This window comes from Trachurus japonicus, chromosome 19, assembly GCF_045865225.1.
Source record: "Trachurus japonicus isolate A0001 chromosome 19, Traja_1.0".
Classification (NCBI taxonomy): domain Eukaryota; kingdom Metazoa; phylum Chordata; class Actinopteri; order Carangiformes; family Carangidae; genus Trachurus; species Trachurus japonicus.
This window is the reverse complement of record NC_140925.1, coordinates 4871338-4888712: the sequence shown is the minus strand read 5'-3', so window position 1 is coordinate 4888712 and position 17375 is coordinate 4871338. Positions and strand designations below refer to the sequence as shown.

Genomic DNA, 17375 nt, shown 5'->3' with positions numbered 1-17375 from the left:
ACAGCTGTGTCATCGTTTCTAATTCTTTTGAAAATTATTCTCTCATAAGACGCAAATATTGCATCGTGTGACCGTGCAGCAGCTGAACTCGTATCCACACACTATAAACCATCTGTAAACGACCTGATGTGCAAACTGGAGATTAAAAAAAAAATAAACAAACCCAACAATAATCTGTTAGTTAGTTAGAGATCACAATATTGATAATTGATGAATGTTTATAATGTTTTGTTATATTTATGAAGAGAAAACTAAAACGATCTGTAGCTGCAGCTTCTCAGATTTCATTTTTGTAATTATGTTGGAATATTTTTGACTTTTAGAGGCTGTTATATGTTTTAATGAGAATTTATTATATTATTACAGAAATGTAGAATTTCCTTTTTCATTTTATGAACAAAACTTTTCAAGTGTCCACATGCAGCACTAGTAAAAACAAACCCAATGCATTTATCATTCATCAATACACTGTTTAAATTACAAACATGACTATAAATGAATTGTTTTCTCTTGATCCACTTGTTTCATCACTGAGATTAAATAATAAACTCATGTTATTTAATTTAGTGTGTGTGAAATATTTTTAACTAAATGTCATCTGGATTTTAAGATGAATTTTAACCTTATCTTTAATTTTCCTGCTTGCTTTTTTACTTTTTCAGTGTCTTAAGTTATTTAACTGTTTGATTTTCATCCACTAGGTGGCAGGATTTCATCATTAAGTCAAAATAAAAATGTGTTGGATGAAACGAATATATATCACCACATGAAAGAAAAACACAGAAATAAACAGTCAAGAAGAAAAAAACTATTTATTTGAAATAACATTAGACGACAGTTTGTTGACTCAGACTCATCACTCGCAGGTCGTTATCTTTGCCCTTTAGATCCACGTTAGAAAATAAACGTCTCTGTAGAAGCTCTGACTCTGAACATTAAAAAAAAAAAAAACTTTTTAAAAGCAACTCAAGTTTGCAAAAATAACTTTAGTGCTTTTTTGTTTTTTACAGTGTAGAAACGAAGCAGACTCCAGATTAGTACGACTTCAGCTACAATAAAACAACAAAAGGCTTGTGTGTGTGCGTGTGTGTGTGTGAAATGACACAATAAACTATGGGTCCCTTTTAAAAGCAACAAAATGAACTAGAAACACAAGAAGCAGCAGTAGTGTGTGTGTGTGTGTGGTGAGTGCAGGCTTTTATTTTGAAATGAACTCTACTCCCCACTTAATCCCATTGTTGTTTATTTGATGTATTAATGTGTAAAAATAAATAAAAAGAAAAATCTTCACAGATAAAGTTTAGTGTATGTAAACTTAAAGGTGTCACTTTATTCTCCTTTAGGGATTTTTAATCAATAATAATAATCAATAAAAATCCAGTTTAAGAACTAAGAACATGCCAGAGAAATAACAGGAGGAGCTGTTATTATCAATATCATTATTATCGGTGAAAATATTGCCGTTGTTTTGAATTTGATTATTTAGTGAAGTTTCTGATTCTCATTATTTATCAAATAATAATCAAATATTGAAAACAGCCAATTATTATTACATTTTTTGTGCTTTTCTGGCCTAAATTTAAAAATGTAATGTGTTTTTGTCTGACATTTCTCCTACAGATCAATTAGTGACTGATTATTGACCATGGATTATTGATTGATGGCAACATAAACAGGCATGAACATGAATTATAACAGATTGATTATTAGCGCAGAGATTTCTATGGGCTTCACATTAAAGAGCAGGAATAATGTAATAATGTGTGTGTGCGTGATTCTCTCGTGATGTAAAATACAGGTTCACTTGTTTTTCCTCCTCCGTCTTTAAACACAACTCACACACAGTTTGTTTGTTTCCCCTTGTTTGTTCTGGAGAATAAACAAGAAATAAAAACTGCCTCAAATGTGAATCTACTGGAGGTTAAATTCATATTTTTCTGTCTGAATTTAACTTCACTAAAAATCACATTAGGAAAGTTTTTCTTTGTTTAAAATTTAAAAATGAAAAATGAAACTATGGATTTATCTGCTGATTATTTTCTCTGTTGTTCTGTAAAATTTAACAAATTCATTTCATTTATCGACCAAACAAAACATTAAAATGTCACAGAGTTATTATTACTATGAGAGTTATTATCACCCACAGGACAAACTTGACATCTTTGCTTTGTTTTCTGTCAATCGACTATTTGATTAATCAAGTTATTGATGCAGTTATAAACAATCTGAGCTTCTTTAACTCGAGTGTCTTGAATGTTTCATTATCAATTGGGGAGTTTCCATTAAAAAAACATAATTAAAATTCAGCAGCTAAAGTATTTTTATGTGTTTACTCAACAATAAAAATGATTATGGTAGATATTTTAGATTTGTTCAGGAAACCAGATTTTCATTCATTCATTCATGTGTGTGTGTGTTTTCTGAGCGTTGGCGCCCTCTGCTGTTCGCACGGTGACGTTACAGGACAGAGGAGGAAAAACAACCAAGGGCCAGTGTTTAAATTTACCTGAGTGGAAAAAAAAAAAAAAACCTGACATTTAAAATTAGAAAGACGCCATTTTAAAACTAATTTCAGCTGAGAACATGATGAATATTAAATATGAGTGAAGAAGACTGAGTATAATGTGTAACAGGAAACAGGAAACAGTTCGGCGCGCGTCAGTCAGTCCTCAAGTCCTCAGGTGTTTTAACTCGGCACCTGTGTCTCCTCGGAAGCGTCCAGAGACAGCGAGGACAGCGTCTCCTCCTGCTCGCCGTGTTTACTCTCAGCTACGATGGCGATGGCGATGGTTGCCGTGGCGACGACGCTGCTGCTCGTCTCCAACACGCTGAAGTCGCTGCTTTCAGTCAAATCTCCTGCAGCGACGGTCGAGTTCAGGTCCAGAGACGCCGCCTCGGCCTCGTCCTCGTCCTCGTGGACCGGGACGACGGCGTCTTCCTCCTCCTCCTCCTCCTCCTCTTCCTCCTCCGTCGCCATGGTGCAGCCGTTCATGTGTAGGTCCAAAATGTTCCTGCAGAGAGACACGTCCTCGGGAGACGTCTTCACGAAGCCGTTGGCGGCTTGGAGCGAGTCTTCGGCGTCGTCGTAAACGCTCTCGTCCTCCTCCTCCTCCTCCTCCTCGTCTTCTTCCTCCTCGCTGACCTTGACGATGCTCCCGTTGGAGGACCGCAGCGAGCGACTGTCCTCCTCCTCCTCGTTGCTCTCGTCCACCTCCTTCCGGTCCGCCCGCTGAACGACGTCTTCTTCCTGAGGCGTCGTCGTCGTCGTCTCCCTCTCGTCCGACTCGTCCACGCAGCTGACGTCCGAGGCTTCGCCCTCGGTGCTGCAGCAGACGTGGTGGTCGACGACGCCGTTGACCTCGGAGGACACGACCTCTACCACCTCAACGTCGTCCTGAGATCCGGCGTCTCCTCCTAGGACCCGTTTGTCCTCTTTGTCCTTCAAATCTAAAACAGCTACAGAGTTCACACACGAGTCTTTTTCTATATTCGTTTCTGAAACCGCCACAGTCTTTTCCTCCTCCTCCAGCGCTCGCTCCACGCCACAGTCCTCGAACGCCGCCGTCCCCATGGGCGAGTGAACCTCCACCGGCGTCTGATAGATAAGATAGATAAGACAAGATTACACTTTATTGTCAGATCACTCTGAAATTTGTCTTGCGTCCCATGACGTCCAAAGTTTCACACAAATAATAACAAAATACCAAAAGCATACATTTACAGAAAGCATAAATGTTACCCTCAAACGTCACATTTAAAGAAAAACACAAACTACCTCCTAACTCCATTCACAACAACATAAATCCAACATTACAATGTGTCTTTGGTGCAACAACCAGTGCTCAGTCTGTACATGAACCTTAGGGTCAACTTAGAGGCCAAACTCTGATTTAACAGTTTGACAGACTGAGGGACAAAAGAGTTCCTCAGCCTGTTCAGTCGAGCTTGTGGAACTCTAAACCTTCTGTTTGATGGCAGAAGCTGATATTCCTCGAGTAACACGTGAGAGGGGTCAGATGAGATATTACTCGCAAGAGACAACATTCTTTTAGTGTATGCTGCTTGAAAATGTGTCTCCAAAGTTTGACCCACAATCTTTGAACAGATATGTAGCAGTCTGGTTAGTTTGGTTTTAAGTTGGACAGCTGACCTGGATCTGACAGCTCCTCTGGTGGTTCGGCTCCGCGGCGCCGAGGCTCTCGGGTCGGTCGCCCAGGAAGAAGCTGGCCTCCGCCGGGCCGCAGTCGCAGTCGCACTCGACCACGGCCTCCAGGTGGTTGCTGCCCTGCGAGATCTTCACCGAGGATCTGTCCTTGTGCGGGATCACGGCGCCGTCCAGTAGATCCTCCAGAGGGTCCGAGTCTCCGCAGGACAGGAGCTCCGGACAGGAAGTCTCTGTGATCTGTAGGCACGGCTGATGAGGAGCAGGGCTGAGGACGGACAGAAGGACACGGTGTTACAAACTAAGAGGAGGAGGTGGAGTCAGGCCTGCAGCTGTTTAACTTATCTAAGCTTAAAGGGATACTTCACCCAAAATCAATAATTCACCATCATGCCAAGGAAGGGTTTGGAGAACTTTGAGTCATCAAAACTCTTTAGGAGTTCCAGGGGGGGTCCGGCTGGCAACGGATTTTCATATAATTGAGGCAGATAGAGTTCACTTTTGAATCGTCCAAAACACACACTATGAAACATCCAGATACCTCCATACTGCTCGTCTGTACTGACCCAAGTGTCCTGAAGCCGCCACATGAAAAGTTGTAAAAGTTGTTCAGAAAAAAATAATTTGATCTCTGTTTTTATCCTTGTTGTAGCAGTAGCTCCCAGTGGCTCTGTTGATGTTTGTGCACATGCGTGAGATTTGCTGCAAAGTTCGTTCGTCGTTGTAAACCATTGGATGTATGATGTAAAGGTGGAAGAACATCTCGCAGCAAATCTCACACAGCCACTGGGAGCTGGGAGTGTTTTGGACGATTCAAAAGTGAACTCTATCCGCCGCCATTATATGAAAATCTGTTGCCTCCAAAACTTTTGATGACTCTGAAAGTTCTCCAAACCCTTCCCTGGCATGACGGTGAGTAGATGATTGGTGAATTATCGATTTTGGGTGAAGTATCCCTTTAACTTAATACAAACGTTATGGACAGGGGGAGACAATGAAACTGGGTAAAACTGACATTCATTTACTACATACTTGGACATTGTAGGTTTAAAAAAAAATAAAAGAGTCGTGATAAATATATGAGTATAAAACTACAAGTTCAATGGCTGAAATTTATGGGGAAAAAAACCCCTCAAATTTGTGTAAAACAATATCACAAATTTTATAGAAAAAAAAAGCAAATTTATGAGAAAAAAGGTTAAATTTGTGAGAACACACTAACAAAGAACTCACAAATTTGGAGGAAGAAAAAAAAATCATTAATGTGTGGAAAAAAATGGAATTTGTGAGAGAAAAAGGTCACAATTTTACAAGGAAACCCCCCCCCCACGAATCCGCAAATTTACAGGAAAACAACTCACAAAATTGCAAAATTTGGAGGATAAAAATAACTCAAGAATTTGCTGCAAACAAACCAAAACAAACACAGTGATGCAGGTCACGTCCACATTACCACAGTGGTTTCAGTGGTTTGGATTCGGGCCTCGTACCTCTCCATGGACTCGTAGGACACAGTGAGACTCGGCTCCTTGATGGCGTCGTCCTCCTGAGTCTGAGCCTGAGCCAAACCCCAGTTGGACGAGGCGTAGGTGAGGATGGCGTCCGTCACGGAGTAGGGGGTGTGGCCTTGGACGCAGTCCTGGATGTGGCCGACCGGCAGCTGAGTCTGCAGGAAGAGGTGGAGCTGGCTGTCCGACAGACACACCGTCATGTTCACCACCCTGTCGGCACAGAAGTTAAACAACCGTCATGACTCTGATGTAAAATACTCAAGATTTGTTTAAAGGGATAGTTCAATATTTTGGCAAATTGGCCCATTGCCATAGTCCCTATAGTCATAGCAGTAGGTTCATTACCTTTAATTGTCGTTGCAAGCTATTTTTAGAACGGCGGAGCAGAGCTGCTCAGAGCTACGCTACAGAGGCTAGTGGGATTTCTTGGTTTCCCTCATCAAACTCATCAAATACACAATCCAACAACTCCAAAACGCTCTGGTGGACAAGTTGTGACCTGCACATTCACCACGCTATGAGATAATAACAGAACGTTACCAGACAGAGTTGTTTTAGAGGGAAATGCAGAGACTGCTTGATGAAAAACTGCCCCTGAAGGCAACGTGCATCAGCGGTTTTGCATGAATTTCCCTCTAAAACAACTCTGTCTGGTAACGTTCTGTTATTATCTCATAGCGTGGTGAATGTGCAGGTCACAACTTGTCCACCAGAGCGTTTTGGAGTTGTTGGATTGTGTATTTGATGAGTTTGATGAGGGAAACCAAGAAATCCCATGAGCCTCCGTAGCGTAGCTCTGAGCAGCTCGCGGCTCTGCTCCGCCGTTCTAAAAATAGCTTGCACTGACAATTAAAGGTAACAAACCTACTGCTATGACTATAGGGATTATGGCAATGGGCCAATTTGCCAAAATGTTGAACTATCCCTTTAAGAAGAAGAAGAAGATGAAGAACTGACCTGTCCAAAAAGGCCTGGAGTCCTTTCCTCCTCCTCTCCAGGAAGTCCTCATTGCTGAAAGAGAAGAAGGATTTTCCTGGGAGGTCTGGGACCGGCCTGGGAGGAAGAGGACAAAGACAAAAGGACTTTATTCTCCATGTTTACAGATTAAATCTTCTTCTCTTAACAACTAAATGTCAAACTGATGTTAAAGAAAACTCTGGAAAGTCCCGCTGATACGAAGCCAAACAACAGAGAACACAGCGTCAGACAGTTTGATACGAACAAAAAACATCTGGATTAACTGATGTTTTAGATTAGTTAACATTCACAGAACAACATTATGATTCATTTAGAGTTGTGTCTCTGGTCAGTTTATTATGTAATAAACCAAAGCCAACATCCAAAACCTGACATCATCTCGCCCATGTTGATAATTTCAGATGTTTTCAATTGTTCTAAATAGTCAATTCATACCAACAAACAGTTCATCTGTGTGTTTCCTTCGATTATTCAACATCACCAATATAAAAAACCTCGTTAGTGAACTATAAGGCAAAAAACAAAAATTAAAATGTTCAATGAATCAGATCTAAGAGAAATTTTTCAAAAAATTAAATAATCTGTTTCTTTTTATTGAAAAATAAAAACATGTTTGTTATTTTTTCGTCTCCCTCATCACAGCCACTTACACCAAACCAGCGTTTTTCTGCAGCTTCTTCTTGAGCCATACGAACTCGCTGTAGCGCCGCCGCACACAGGAAGTCTTGGCAGTGAAGGCTTTACTGTTGGTCTGGAAACAAAAAAAAAAAACACAACACAATAAGACAAAGTGTGAAGCTTCACACACACACACACACACTGTGGTTCTCACATGGAGCTTCCTGTCGCCTTAACTTGTGTTGTGTCTTGTCCTCAAATGTTTTGTTGAGTTTAAATAAAGGTTAAATAAATAAATAACTACAGCATCAAATGTGGATTAATCCGCAGCTGAAAATAGTCCCTAATGAATTAACGATCTGCTCCTCGTGGTTCATTAATGTTTGTTAAAACTTCACAGTCTGACTGTTTTAGAAAAATCTTCATCTTCTAAAAATTTAACTTCTTTAAAGGTTCAGAAACCGACAGGATCAAGACAAACAGAGTCTGGACAATAAGAAAAAAAGTCTGAAATGTCTCGAGTCTGAACTTTGAGACAGTTTACAGTGGTTAATTTACAGTCAGCTATGTGTATTTATGGAGCTAATGTGACTGGAGTGACTCACGTAGAGCTTATAGCAGAACTAAAGCATTACCACATGCCTTTGGTTCTGGTGACGTGTGACAGAGTCCACTGATGTTTGCGTAACAAACTGTGATCGATTACCGCAAAGCTTCAGTTCCCATGTTACTGAGGCACAAGAACAAAACCTCATGACGTCCTGACAAGAACTTGTTAACTGAGCCGCCTCCTCCTGCTCCTCAGTCTCAGATAAGCCAGTCAGACTGAGTGTGCTGCAGTCATTAGACAGTGATTTAATTAATCCGATCAATAAAAAATGGATTAGTTTTAGTTGATTTTAAGCACAAGTGTCTGAAATTCCCCGAATCCAGTGTATTAAATGTGAGAATTTGATGTTTTTCTCTTTTGATTCTGGACAAAAGAAAACATGCAGAGATTATTTTCTCACATTTTATAAAATAAAATTTAAAAAATTGCAGTTCACTAATTTTATATCGCAACTTGGCTAATTAAATATCGCAAAGTCACAAACAACTGTGAAAAGTTTCCCACAGATAAGAGGAGGTAAGAAAAAAAAACCAAATTTTTTAACTTATTCAAACATCTACTGCTCCGGCATACTTTCACCTAGAGACTCCATTTAAACTTTAAAATGTTGGCATAGGTCTCGTCTATTGATGTGGTATTTCACATTTTGATAGGTATTATAGTTTTTGATCAATCACTGTTCAATGACTGTGATCATTTTTGGGAGAAATGTTGAGATTATAATGGGTGTGTATTGCGCGGAATGTTCGGGGCTAGAGTGGGTGACATCATCGGCTAGAGTGGGAGAAGTTGTCTGAAATCGCCTGAAACTTTTGTCTTTCCACGCTGCTCCCGGACACAAAATACACTCTACGCACATGATTTTTCCCACAGTTGTAGACAAACTCGTCCTCTCTCTCAGCATGCGCTCAAAAAAGCAGAGAGAGTTACATAATTTAAACTGTGAGCCTCTGAGTGAGGCCAGGGCCCTTCATACTCCCCATTGACTCATGTAGGGAGTAGGGACTAGGGAGTAGGGAATGAGTGAGTGAGGCCTTTTATCATCAACATTACTGCAGGAAGAACACTTTAACACTTTACTAATTTTAACACTTTTTAAATCTTCAACAGCATTGTTGAGTGACGAAACTTCACTTTAAAATAACAGATTTTGTGTAAAGTTAATCGTTTTTCTGCCCAGTGAGAGGAAATAAGAGCAGTTTCAGTGTTTCTCTGGAGGACGCGTAGAGCTGAAACAACAAAGAGCAGTCACTTGTTTGGACTTTCAGTGATTCTAATTTTAACACTGTACATTCACAGCTCACGTGTCGTCATGCCGAGCAACAACAACTTATCAACCACAAGCAAAAAAAAAAAAAAAAGAACAGGACAAATCATGTGTGGTCACATGATCGTTGCCAATTTCATGACTCAACACCCACAGCACACACACATCCGTCTGAGCTCGTAGCCTTAAGTGCTGACGCAGCATTCCTCCTCGACAACAACGTCGACTCCTGTCCAAACACAATGTAAAGAATCCATGTGGCTTCCAAAGGTCAAGTCGGACTCAACGGGGTCACAGACGAGGACAGTTTTTACCTTCTACCTTCTCAGACAGACACAACAGAAAACTACTGCACTAGTTAACGATTACCAGTGATTTATTTATGTGTCAGGAAACTCCCTCTAGTGTCATCAGAGTGATTTATTGAGAAATCATTTTTCCAATGAAAGCTCAAATTCTTCTAAGTGTTTCTCATCACTACACAACTAAACTTTCATCGTTTTTATTTTACTGAGGGGCAACATTGTATTAACGACAGATATATATAAAAAAAAAGTGATATATAACAAGGTAAGAAAAACAGGCTGGCAAAGATAAACTATTGTGCGATTTAGTATAAATACTCACATGTAGGAATATTTTATAATCCACATACGAGTTCCACGAGCCTTCGTTCTGGACCCGGGGATCCTGGACCCGCACGGCGACAAACTCCTGCACAACACAAACAAAAGGCATCGTTTCTTCCTCAGCTCTGTGTGTGTGTGTGTGTGTTTCTCTGTGAGTTAAACTAACAGATTAAAATCTGAATGTCTCTCTTCCAGACTGAGATGAAGTTCCTGAAATGCTTTTTTTTTTAAACTCGTCAATGAAGCCATTGTTCTTTTGACATTCATCAACTGGAAGTTTGATTTATAAAATACAGAGAGCCGTTGTGTCCTCATTGTGTTTTTTTTTGTGTGTTTTTTTTTAGGTTTCGCTATCAAGGGAATTCACATCAGAAACTTATCTTGACAGTCAATGTATTCAAAGAGAAAACAGGAAGTCACTTACATCTTCTTCTTGATTGCTGTTCATCCTACCGAGTGCTGCACTGCATACAGACAGACAGAGGGAGAAATCAATGAGCAGACGTTTCAATGAAGTGGATCAAAAAGCTCAGATAATGCACATTTTCTACAGCGTTGTCATGAGTTGATGACTCATCCTCTCTCTCTACTAAGAGAAGCTGGTGGTCACTTTAAATCGACTGAGTCATTTCCTTTCACCAGCCGATAGCAGCCAGCAGCAGCAGCTCAGCGTTCAGACTCCAAAGGGCTTTTCCAAAGAGAAACGAGTCGTTGGTTGAGTTTCTGTATAGAAATTCACCAGCAGCTAGTGAAACCGAGCTGTAGTTGGGTGTCGGTCTAACCCAGCCAGAACAAACCAGGTGGAACATCTGTCTGCCTCTGTGCTTCCCCTCTGACAGTGAGATTGCATAAACACATATAATGCATGCCATTGTTATCAACACCAATAATCAGCTGTGGTAAAAAAAACTAGTAAAGGCTGGTAAGAGCCAGTGCAGACTGCTGACTGAGTGATTTATTGCAAAGTGTTTAAGATTCTTTGTGGTTTTGGCTTCAATTCAAAAATATATTAAATTAACAATGTTATAAAACAGAGAAAACAGCACAAGCAAACACTGAGATTTAAACAACGACTTCCTTCTTCTTCTTTCCTCTCTCCTTTTTCTCTTTTACTGTCACTGATAGGCTACTACCAGCAAATACACGGGTGGACAAAGTTAACACAACAGCTTCACAAAGACACAAAATAACCACAAGAAAGATGCAGCCAACCACAAACACATACAAAACAACCACAGAGATAAAAATATCACAGATGAATGGTTACATCATAGCCTACTCTCCCTGTTCTCGTGCTCTTATTTGAGGGGCGTGGAGATGTTTTTATTTTCTGTATCCAAAGGGCCTTAGAATCTCATAATAATAATATTAATAATAATAATGATGATGATGATCAGTCCACAGTTATTTGTACATATTATTCTCCTCTGATGGGAGTGTGCCCAGTAGAAGTTGAACACAGCTGTGCTGGATGATGTAATGTAATGTCATGTAGTTAGCCTCTTTCTAAAGAATAAAAACTAAGTTAAAGTGGAAGTAAAGTGTCATTAAAAGCCAGAGAAGCAGCTGTCTCACAATGAAACCTGCAGACTTTCTTGTCGTTTTTAAATAAACATAATAAACAGGAGTTAGTTGAGCTGACAAACCCACAGGCTAAAGCAAACAGAAGCTAAATGCTAACACCGGACGACAGCGACTCACTCTCAGGAGTTGTGCGGGAGCTGCTGCGGTGTTTTCCCGGTGGCTGAGGTCGGTGCTGTCCCGTCTGTCCACGTTTCTCCGCCACTTCACGATAAAATCCTCAAACAAACACGGTCGCTGCTTGTTGTTCCGACCTGGTCCTCCTGGCTCCATTTCGCAAGTCACAAGCGCCGCCTCGACGTCACGTTACGCGTTGACGTAACGGCTTCCCGGAACGTGCGTGAGGACGTAAAGGGGAAGGGGGCGCGGTTGAGAGATTACAAACCTTTCTTTTTACAGTCAATGTTACAAACTGAAAACCGAAAAATAATCTAAAAAAGGGCAAAACAACATAAAATAAAAATAAAATAATATAATTCAGTTCAGTTCAGTTCAAGTTTATTTATATAGCACGTTTAAAAACAACCATTGTTGACCAAAGTGCTGTACAAGTCATATCAGACACATAGGATAATATCAAACACATTCAGACTCCAGATCCATACATAATATAACATAATATAATATAATATAGTACACTGTTGTACATGGAGTTGGAATAATTGTGTTTTTAGACACATTCCTCTTTTTATTCCTATTCATGCACATCAGTAATCACTTTTGACCAGGTGCAATGATCACATTTTTACCAGTTTTGAGAAGATACCAGTAGTACACTTTATCTATCAAGAATAGTAAATCACATATATACTATTCCAACTTTATGGGCAACAGTTTATAATATAATATAATATAATATAATATAATATATAATAGCCTTTATTTAGTGGTTACTACAGTTTCAAGAAAAGAGTAAGCAAAAGTGAGTACTTGGATGGTTAAATAAGTGCAAAAATACATAACACTAACATATGAATGAAGAAAAAAAAAACTAAGGGGAATTAAATTACATATTAAATCAAATCTAATTATATAAATAGCTAAATTAAAATTATGGGGCAATAGAGAAGAGCCTGTGTGGAGTTAGATATAAATCAAATGTAATGACCTCAGTGGTGACCACAGACAGGGACAGGAAGCTGCATTAGAGCCACATTATAATTTATATTCGATTCCCAACAGAGTGAAGAGACATCTGCAGCCTCACCTGTACCGCTGACCATCATAACACAGTAACACACACGTCTCCACCTGTGTCTTTACACCTTCAATGTTCATTGGTTGTTGGTGCCACCTAGTGGTAACACTGCTTACACATGCAGTTTGTGATATAAACTTGTATCTTTGTTATTCCTCCCTCTGACCAGTAGGTGTCGCACTGTGCACATGACCTTTTCTATTCATGAAACCACTTCTGCTGAGGAAGTAAATTCAGGAGTTTGGACAGGATGTAACATCTATGTCTCTTCCCCACATTGGCCCCTTGTGTTGTTTCAGCTTCTGTCGATGCTCATCATGCTTTTTTCATAAACTGTGAAGCTATAAACGGAAAAACACAACGTGGTTGTTTCCGGTGTGAGCCTAAAGCGACACTGTGCCTTTAGTGCACTAATCTTATGCAACAACTACATAGAAATGTGTCAGCTTCGTTCGTTGAAGTCTGCAGATTAAATTAAACATATTTTACATGCTGGAGGAGAAATACTGCACATGCTTCATGTCTGACGACGACAGGAAACACTGATACTCTGCAAACACATCAACCGTCCCGGTGCAGGATCTGACACTCAGAGACAATGACACCGTCTCAGTTGATGGACTGGTGACTTGTCCAGGGCCTCAGTTCCAGTCTGTGCATGTTAGGGACTGAAACCACGCCTGCAGAAAGGACGCTCATGTTTAAGCCAAAAGTGAAAAGAATGAAGCAAGAAATGAGTTTATCATCAGCTGAGACAAACGTGTTCTTTCAGATGAACTGGTCCGAAGGGTTTTGGGCCTTGAAATGAGTCATCGCCATCAGTAGATGCATCGACTGTTGGACAGGTGTGGCTGCTCCTCAGTGGCCATGAATCCTGCCAGACAGTCAGGTATTTCCATTGTTTAAACACTGTTTACTGTATCCATCATGTGGTTGTCAGCAACTGAACCAGAGGCCTTCAACAGGGGGTCCGTGACCCCTAGAGGGTCAGCGTAGGTGTTGCAGAGGGGTCGTGGGATTTTTGGTTGATTAGGCAATGTTTTATATCATTATTTTCCACGTTTAACAGGGTTCCCACTCTTTTCTTATAATCATTTTCCAGGACATTTTCAGCTGCTATGACAGACATGTAATACACTAATACATCCCCCGCCCCATTCAAGCTTTGGACAAGTGTTCATTTCGACAGTTGTACTTTATTAGTATTTGTAGATGTGCAGTCTATGGCTCTAAATATCTCTTACATGCTTAGAAATTATATGATCACTTTTGATCAACTCAAAGTTGCTAGTTTTCTCACCGGGTACTTATTTGGAAAAGTCAAATAGAGCTCTGCTGATGAATTTGATATTTCAATTCTAGGACATTTGACTTTTATTTTCTCACTTTCCATGTGTTTTCCATGACTGGAAAATTGGTCAGCCATTTGGTTTACAAGGACATGTGGGAACCCTGTTTATATTTCAAATAAAAACATCAATTTGAATATCTTGTCTGCATGATTATCATGCAATCAACAGACATTGTTGATATTGGCATCGGTATGAGGTAACAAGGTGTGTTTAAAAACAGCAGTGGGAAGGCGGCTTCTCTACTCACCGTATCTGTAAAACATGAATATATAAACCTGTGTATTACAGTATTTGAAAAGCTTAGTAGTGATGCACAATAACAAGGTCTATTTATACATGGCACTGGGCCAAGTTTAATATGCAGTAATACACAGTTTTATACAATATAGTGGGGCTCCCTGCTCCATTTCTCCATCAATTGGGGGTCCTCAGCCTGAAAAATGTTGCAGACCCCGGGTCTAAACCACAGTGAAGAGAGAAAAGAAACTGTCACTGTGTGTGAGGTGAGGCGAGGCGTCTCCTGACAGCAGCACAGCCACACCTGCTGCAGGTGAGGTGTGACTCTGAGAGGGCGCGTCTTCGTCTTCCTACCTGCTTCCAAACCAGACTGTGAACGTCTGCTCAGAGGACGCTCTGCCATCCTGTGTGTGCACCGTGAATACAGTAAGTGCATTTACTTTGAGATGATAGTGCAGTTTAGTCAGTAAACCTCGAATCAAATCGTGATTTTAATGGATAAAAGTTTGTAGTATTGATTAGTTGTGTTGTTAGATTGTGTTACAATGTGTATTTGCTTTCGTGCCTCTTTGCACAAGTTGATGAAGCTGATTTGTAAAACATCAGATGCAAGTTTCAACCAAAGCAGTAATTGTACTTGATGGATTTAAAGGGGAGCTTCAGTCGTAGGTATTCTTTTTAGTAAAACAACTCGTCCTGAGGTGGTGACTCAAAGCAGGAATCCTGATCTCAGCTCTTCTTCTTCCCCTCTGTCGTTCAGACGCCTCCAGCAGCCGCCACCATGCCTGAGACCGCAGAGTCCCACTCCCACTCCCTCACCACCAACCGCAACTGCACCATCGAGATCACCAACGTCAGCGCCAACTACTGCCTCGTCAAACCAAGGTCAGAGTAGTTCAAAGAAAGAACTGAAAGAACTGATTCAATCACCCGGTGACCTCTTATCTGACCCTTCAATTTACCAAACTTTGCATGACTTCAACCCTCTTCTTCTCTGCAGGATTTACATGGACAGCGGTTTCCCCTTCAGCCCCCCTCAGCCCACCGTGCGCACCACCAAGACCGAGGTTTGCTCTTTCATCAAAGACGACCACACGGCCTCGGGCGCCGTGGGCGTCCTCGCCTACGACCTGTTCGACATGCGCAGCCGCCAGAGCAGCGAGATGGTCGCCGTCATGTTCTCGGTGCCCTTCGACTACAACTTCTACAAGAACTGGCTCGGCGTGGGCGTGTTCCCCAGCACGACACCCTGCGACAAGAAGCTGTACGAGCTCATGTACGAGGGGAAGGACTTCGCCAACTTCGTGCGTCACCAGTCCGACGGCTCCGGGGTGAAGTTCACTGCAAAGACGGTGGACGTGAGGGCCTGCATGTCCGACGAGGGCAAAGCCATGATGAAAGTTGAGGTGTATGACAAGATGGGCAGATGAGTCTGTTTGCACTGTGAGAATAAAACCTTCTGCTCCACATGAGTGCATTGATTCTGTATTGATACAGATGTTCCTATGTCATCTATGGGTGCTTTCAATAAATAAACAACAGTTCAACTAATTTCTTGTCTTTGACTTTTATTGTCTCTTTTGTAATTTCTCCAAAATTCCACATGATCTCAAATATTTGCATGCAAATGAAAAGTTTTACATCTCTTCAGAACATGAACATGAATCAAACTTTGCAGTGAACATATTGTTAGTCAGATTACACAACAATGTTACAGAGGGGTACATGTTTGTTAGTCCAAGCAGACACCTATAGAGGGTGTGGTGCGTCAGGAGACAATGAGCGATGAAGCAACGCAACAGAAAACTGAACAAACCGGCGTCTGGCACGGACAAAAAAAAAAAAAAAAGATTAAAACAACAAAAACATAATAGTTATGTGGTTGTCGTTGGTTACACCCTGACTTTACGCCCCCTGTTCAGCTGCACATACCTGTGATGAAAGAGGGGGAAAAAGTGAAAAGTCCGAGATGGCGACAAGGTGTGCGCTGTGGGCGGAGACAGTTTTGGGTGTCTCACATTCCCCAGCTGGGATGATCTGCAGTGTGAAGCCAGAGCTTTCACACCAGGCTCTGCCCGAGTGAGAAGCACACCTGTGATCCGGACAGGTAAGCTGTAGTAGAAGGATTTATTGAACGCTGCATACCTTTTTTTTTTAATGACAAACACTTTATGTATTTGCATTTCTGACAGCTTTAACCTCTTTGACAGCCTTCCCCAGCCACGAAACATGAGCGAGTCAGCAGAAGCTTTGGCTGCCAACCAGACAAGCCGAAGAAATGTGACCATCGAGATCACCAACCTCACCAACAACTACTGTTTACTGGACCCCAAGTAAGTGCAACATCTGTCTCTTTGCATGGACGAACTGGGGGTGTTGAGATGAAATAAAATGCAGCTTGGTCTAATTTTCCCCCCTCCTTGAAACAAAAGGGTTTACCTGGAGAGTGGGAACTGCCACAGCCCGCCCCAGCCCACCGTGCGCCCGCTGAAAACCGAAGTCTGCAACTTCAGCAAGACCAGCGCCAAGGCCTCGGGTGCCGTGGGCGTCCTGACCTACGACCTGTTCGAGAGGCACAGCAACACCGCCAAAGAGACAGTGGCTATAATGTTCTCCGTGCCCTACGACTACAACATGTACAAGAACTGGGCGGCGGTGGGGATCTACAAGCAGGGCAAAGAGTGCAACGAGGCTCTGTACAAAGAGATGTATTACAACAAAGACCAGCAGGGCTTCGTCAGGGCCGAGGCCAACGGCGCCGACATGACGTTCGAGGGCTCCAGCCTGGACATCAAGGCCACCATGTCCCCGACGGGAAGGTCCATCATGAAGGTGGAGGTGTGGGACAAGGTCTTCTCGCCTGCACTGAACCAACAATACTAAACTAAACCTGCATGTGGTTCATTACTCTGTCAGTCATCCAAACACCGGGTGTGTTACCTGTGTTTAACCCTGTGTGCACCTTGTGTTGTACCACCTGTTCAATAAATCCATGACAAGCGTGACATAACAAAACCTGTCTTGAGTTTTCATTACAAAGGAGAAGAAGAATCTCGTCTTGGCAATGCTTCAGAAAAGGGGAGTGCGCCGACTCATAGAGCAGGTTACTGTTTCTTGAAATTATCCATCTCTGTATTATGGTGCCTTCATGTGCTATGGTAATTATGGTCAATACCAAAAGATTATTTTCCACTGGGCAACTCGTAGAATTTTTTGATGCCCGAGCTGCCGA

The 17375-nt window shown here is 41.5% G+C and overlaps 4 protein-coding genes across 5 annotated transcripts in view; 3 read left to right on the top strand and 1 right to left on the bottom strand.

Annotated features, from left to right (window-relative positions):
• skap1 (src kinase associated phosphoprotein 1) overlaps positions 1-808 on the top strand; it is a 36203-nt gene extending 35395 nt beyond the window's left edge. The window contains exon 13 of the mRNA XM_085761220.1: positions 702-808. The gene's annotated coding sequence lies outside the window, so the exon portion shown is untranslated. The remainder of the gene's footprint in view (positions 1-701) is intronic.
• Positions 794-11680, bottom strand: snx11 (sorting nexin 11). 2 transcript variants are annotated; one of them, XM_085761218.1, is made up of 8 exons: positions 11477-11680; positions 10200-10239; positions 9774-9860; positions 7302-7402; positions 6631-6726; positions 5653-5883; positions 4151-4430; positions 794-3595 (listed from the first exon to the last, which is right to left on the bottom strand). In XM_085761218.1, the coding sequence occupies exons 2-8, from the start codon at positions 10221-10223 to the stop codon at positions 2687-2689; spliced, it is 1728 nt and encodes a 575-aa protein (XP_085617344.1). In that variant the 5' UTR covers positions 10224-10239; positions 11477-11680; the 3' UTR covers positions 794-2686. The 2 variants fall into 2 exon arrangements, with proteins under 2 accessions (XP_085617344.1, XP_085617345.1); XM_085761219.1 differs by having other exon boundaries at positions 10200-10234; positions 11477-11674.
• Positions 11681-14414: 2734 nt separating this feature from the next.
• On the top strand, positions 14415-15692 carry LOC146967201 (uncharacterized). Its single transcript, XM_085760667.1, has 3 exons — positions 14415-14569; positions 14904-15028; positions 15144-15692. Exons 2-3 carry the CDS (start codon positions 14925-14927, stop codon positions 15571-15573), a joined length of 534 nt encoding a protein of 177 aa, XP_085616793.1. The 5' UTR covers positions 14415-14569; positions 14904-14924; the 3' UTR covers positions 15574-15692.
• Positions 15693-16030: 338 nt separating this feature from the next.
• LOC146967200 (DELTA-stichotoxin-Hcr4a-like) lies at positions 16031-17152 on the top strand. Its single transcript, XM_085760666.1, has 3 exons — positions 16031-16250; positions 16354-16476; positions 16576-17152. Exons 2-3 carry the CDS (start codon positions 16373-16375, stop codon positions 17024-17026), a joined length of 555 nt encoding a protein of 184 aa, XP_085616792.1. The 5' UTR covers positions 16031-16250; positions 16354-16372; the 3' UTR covers positions 17027-17152.
• Positions 17153-17375: the final 223 nt, after the last annotated feature.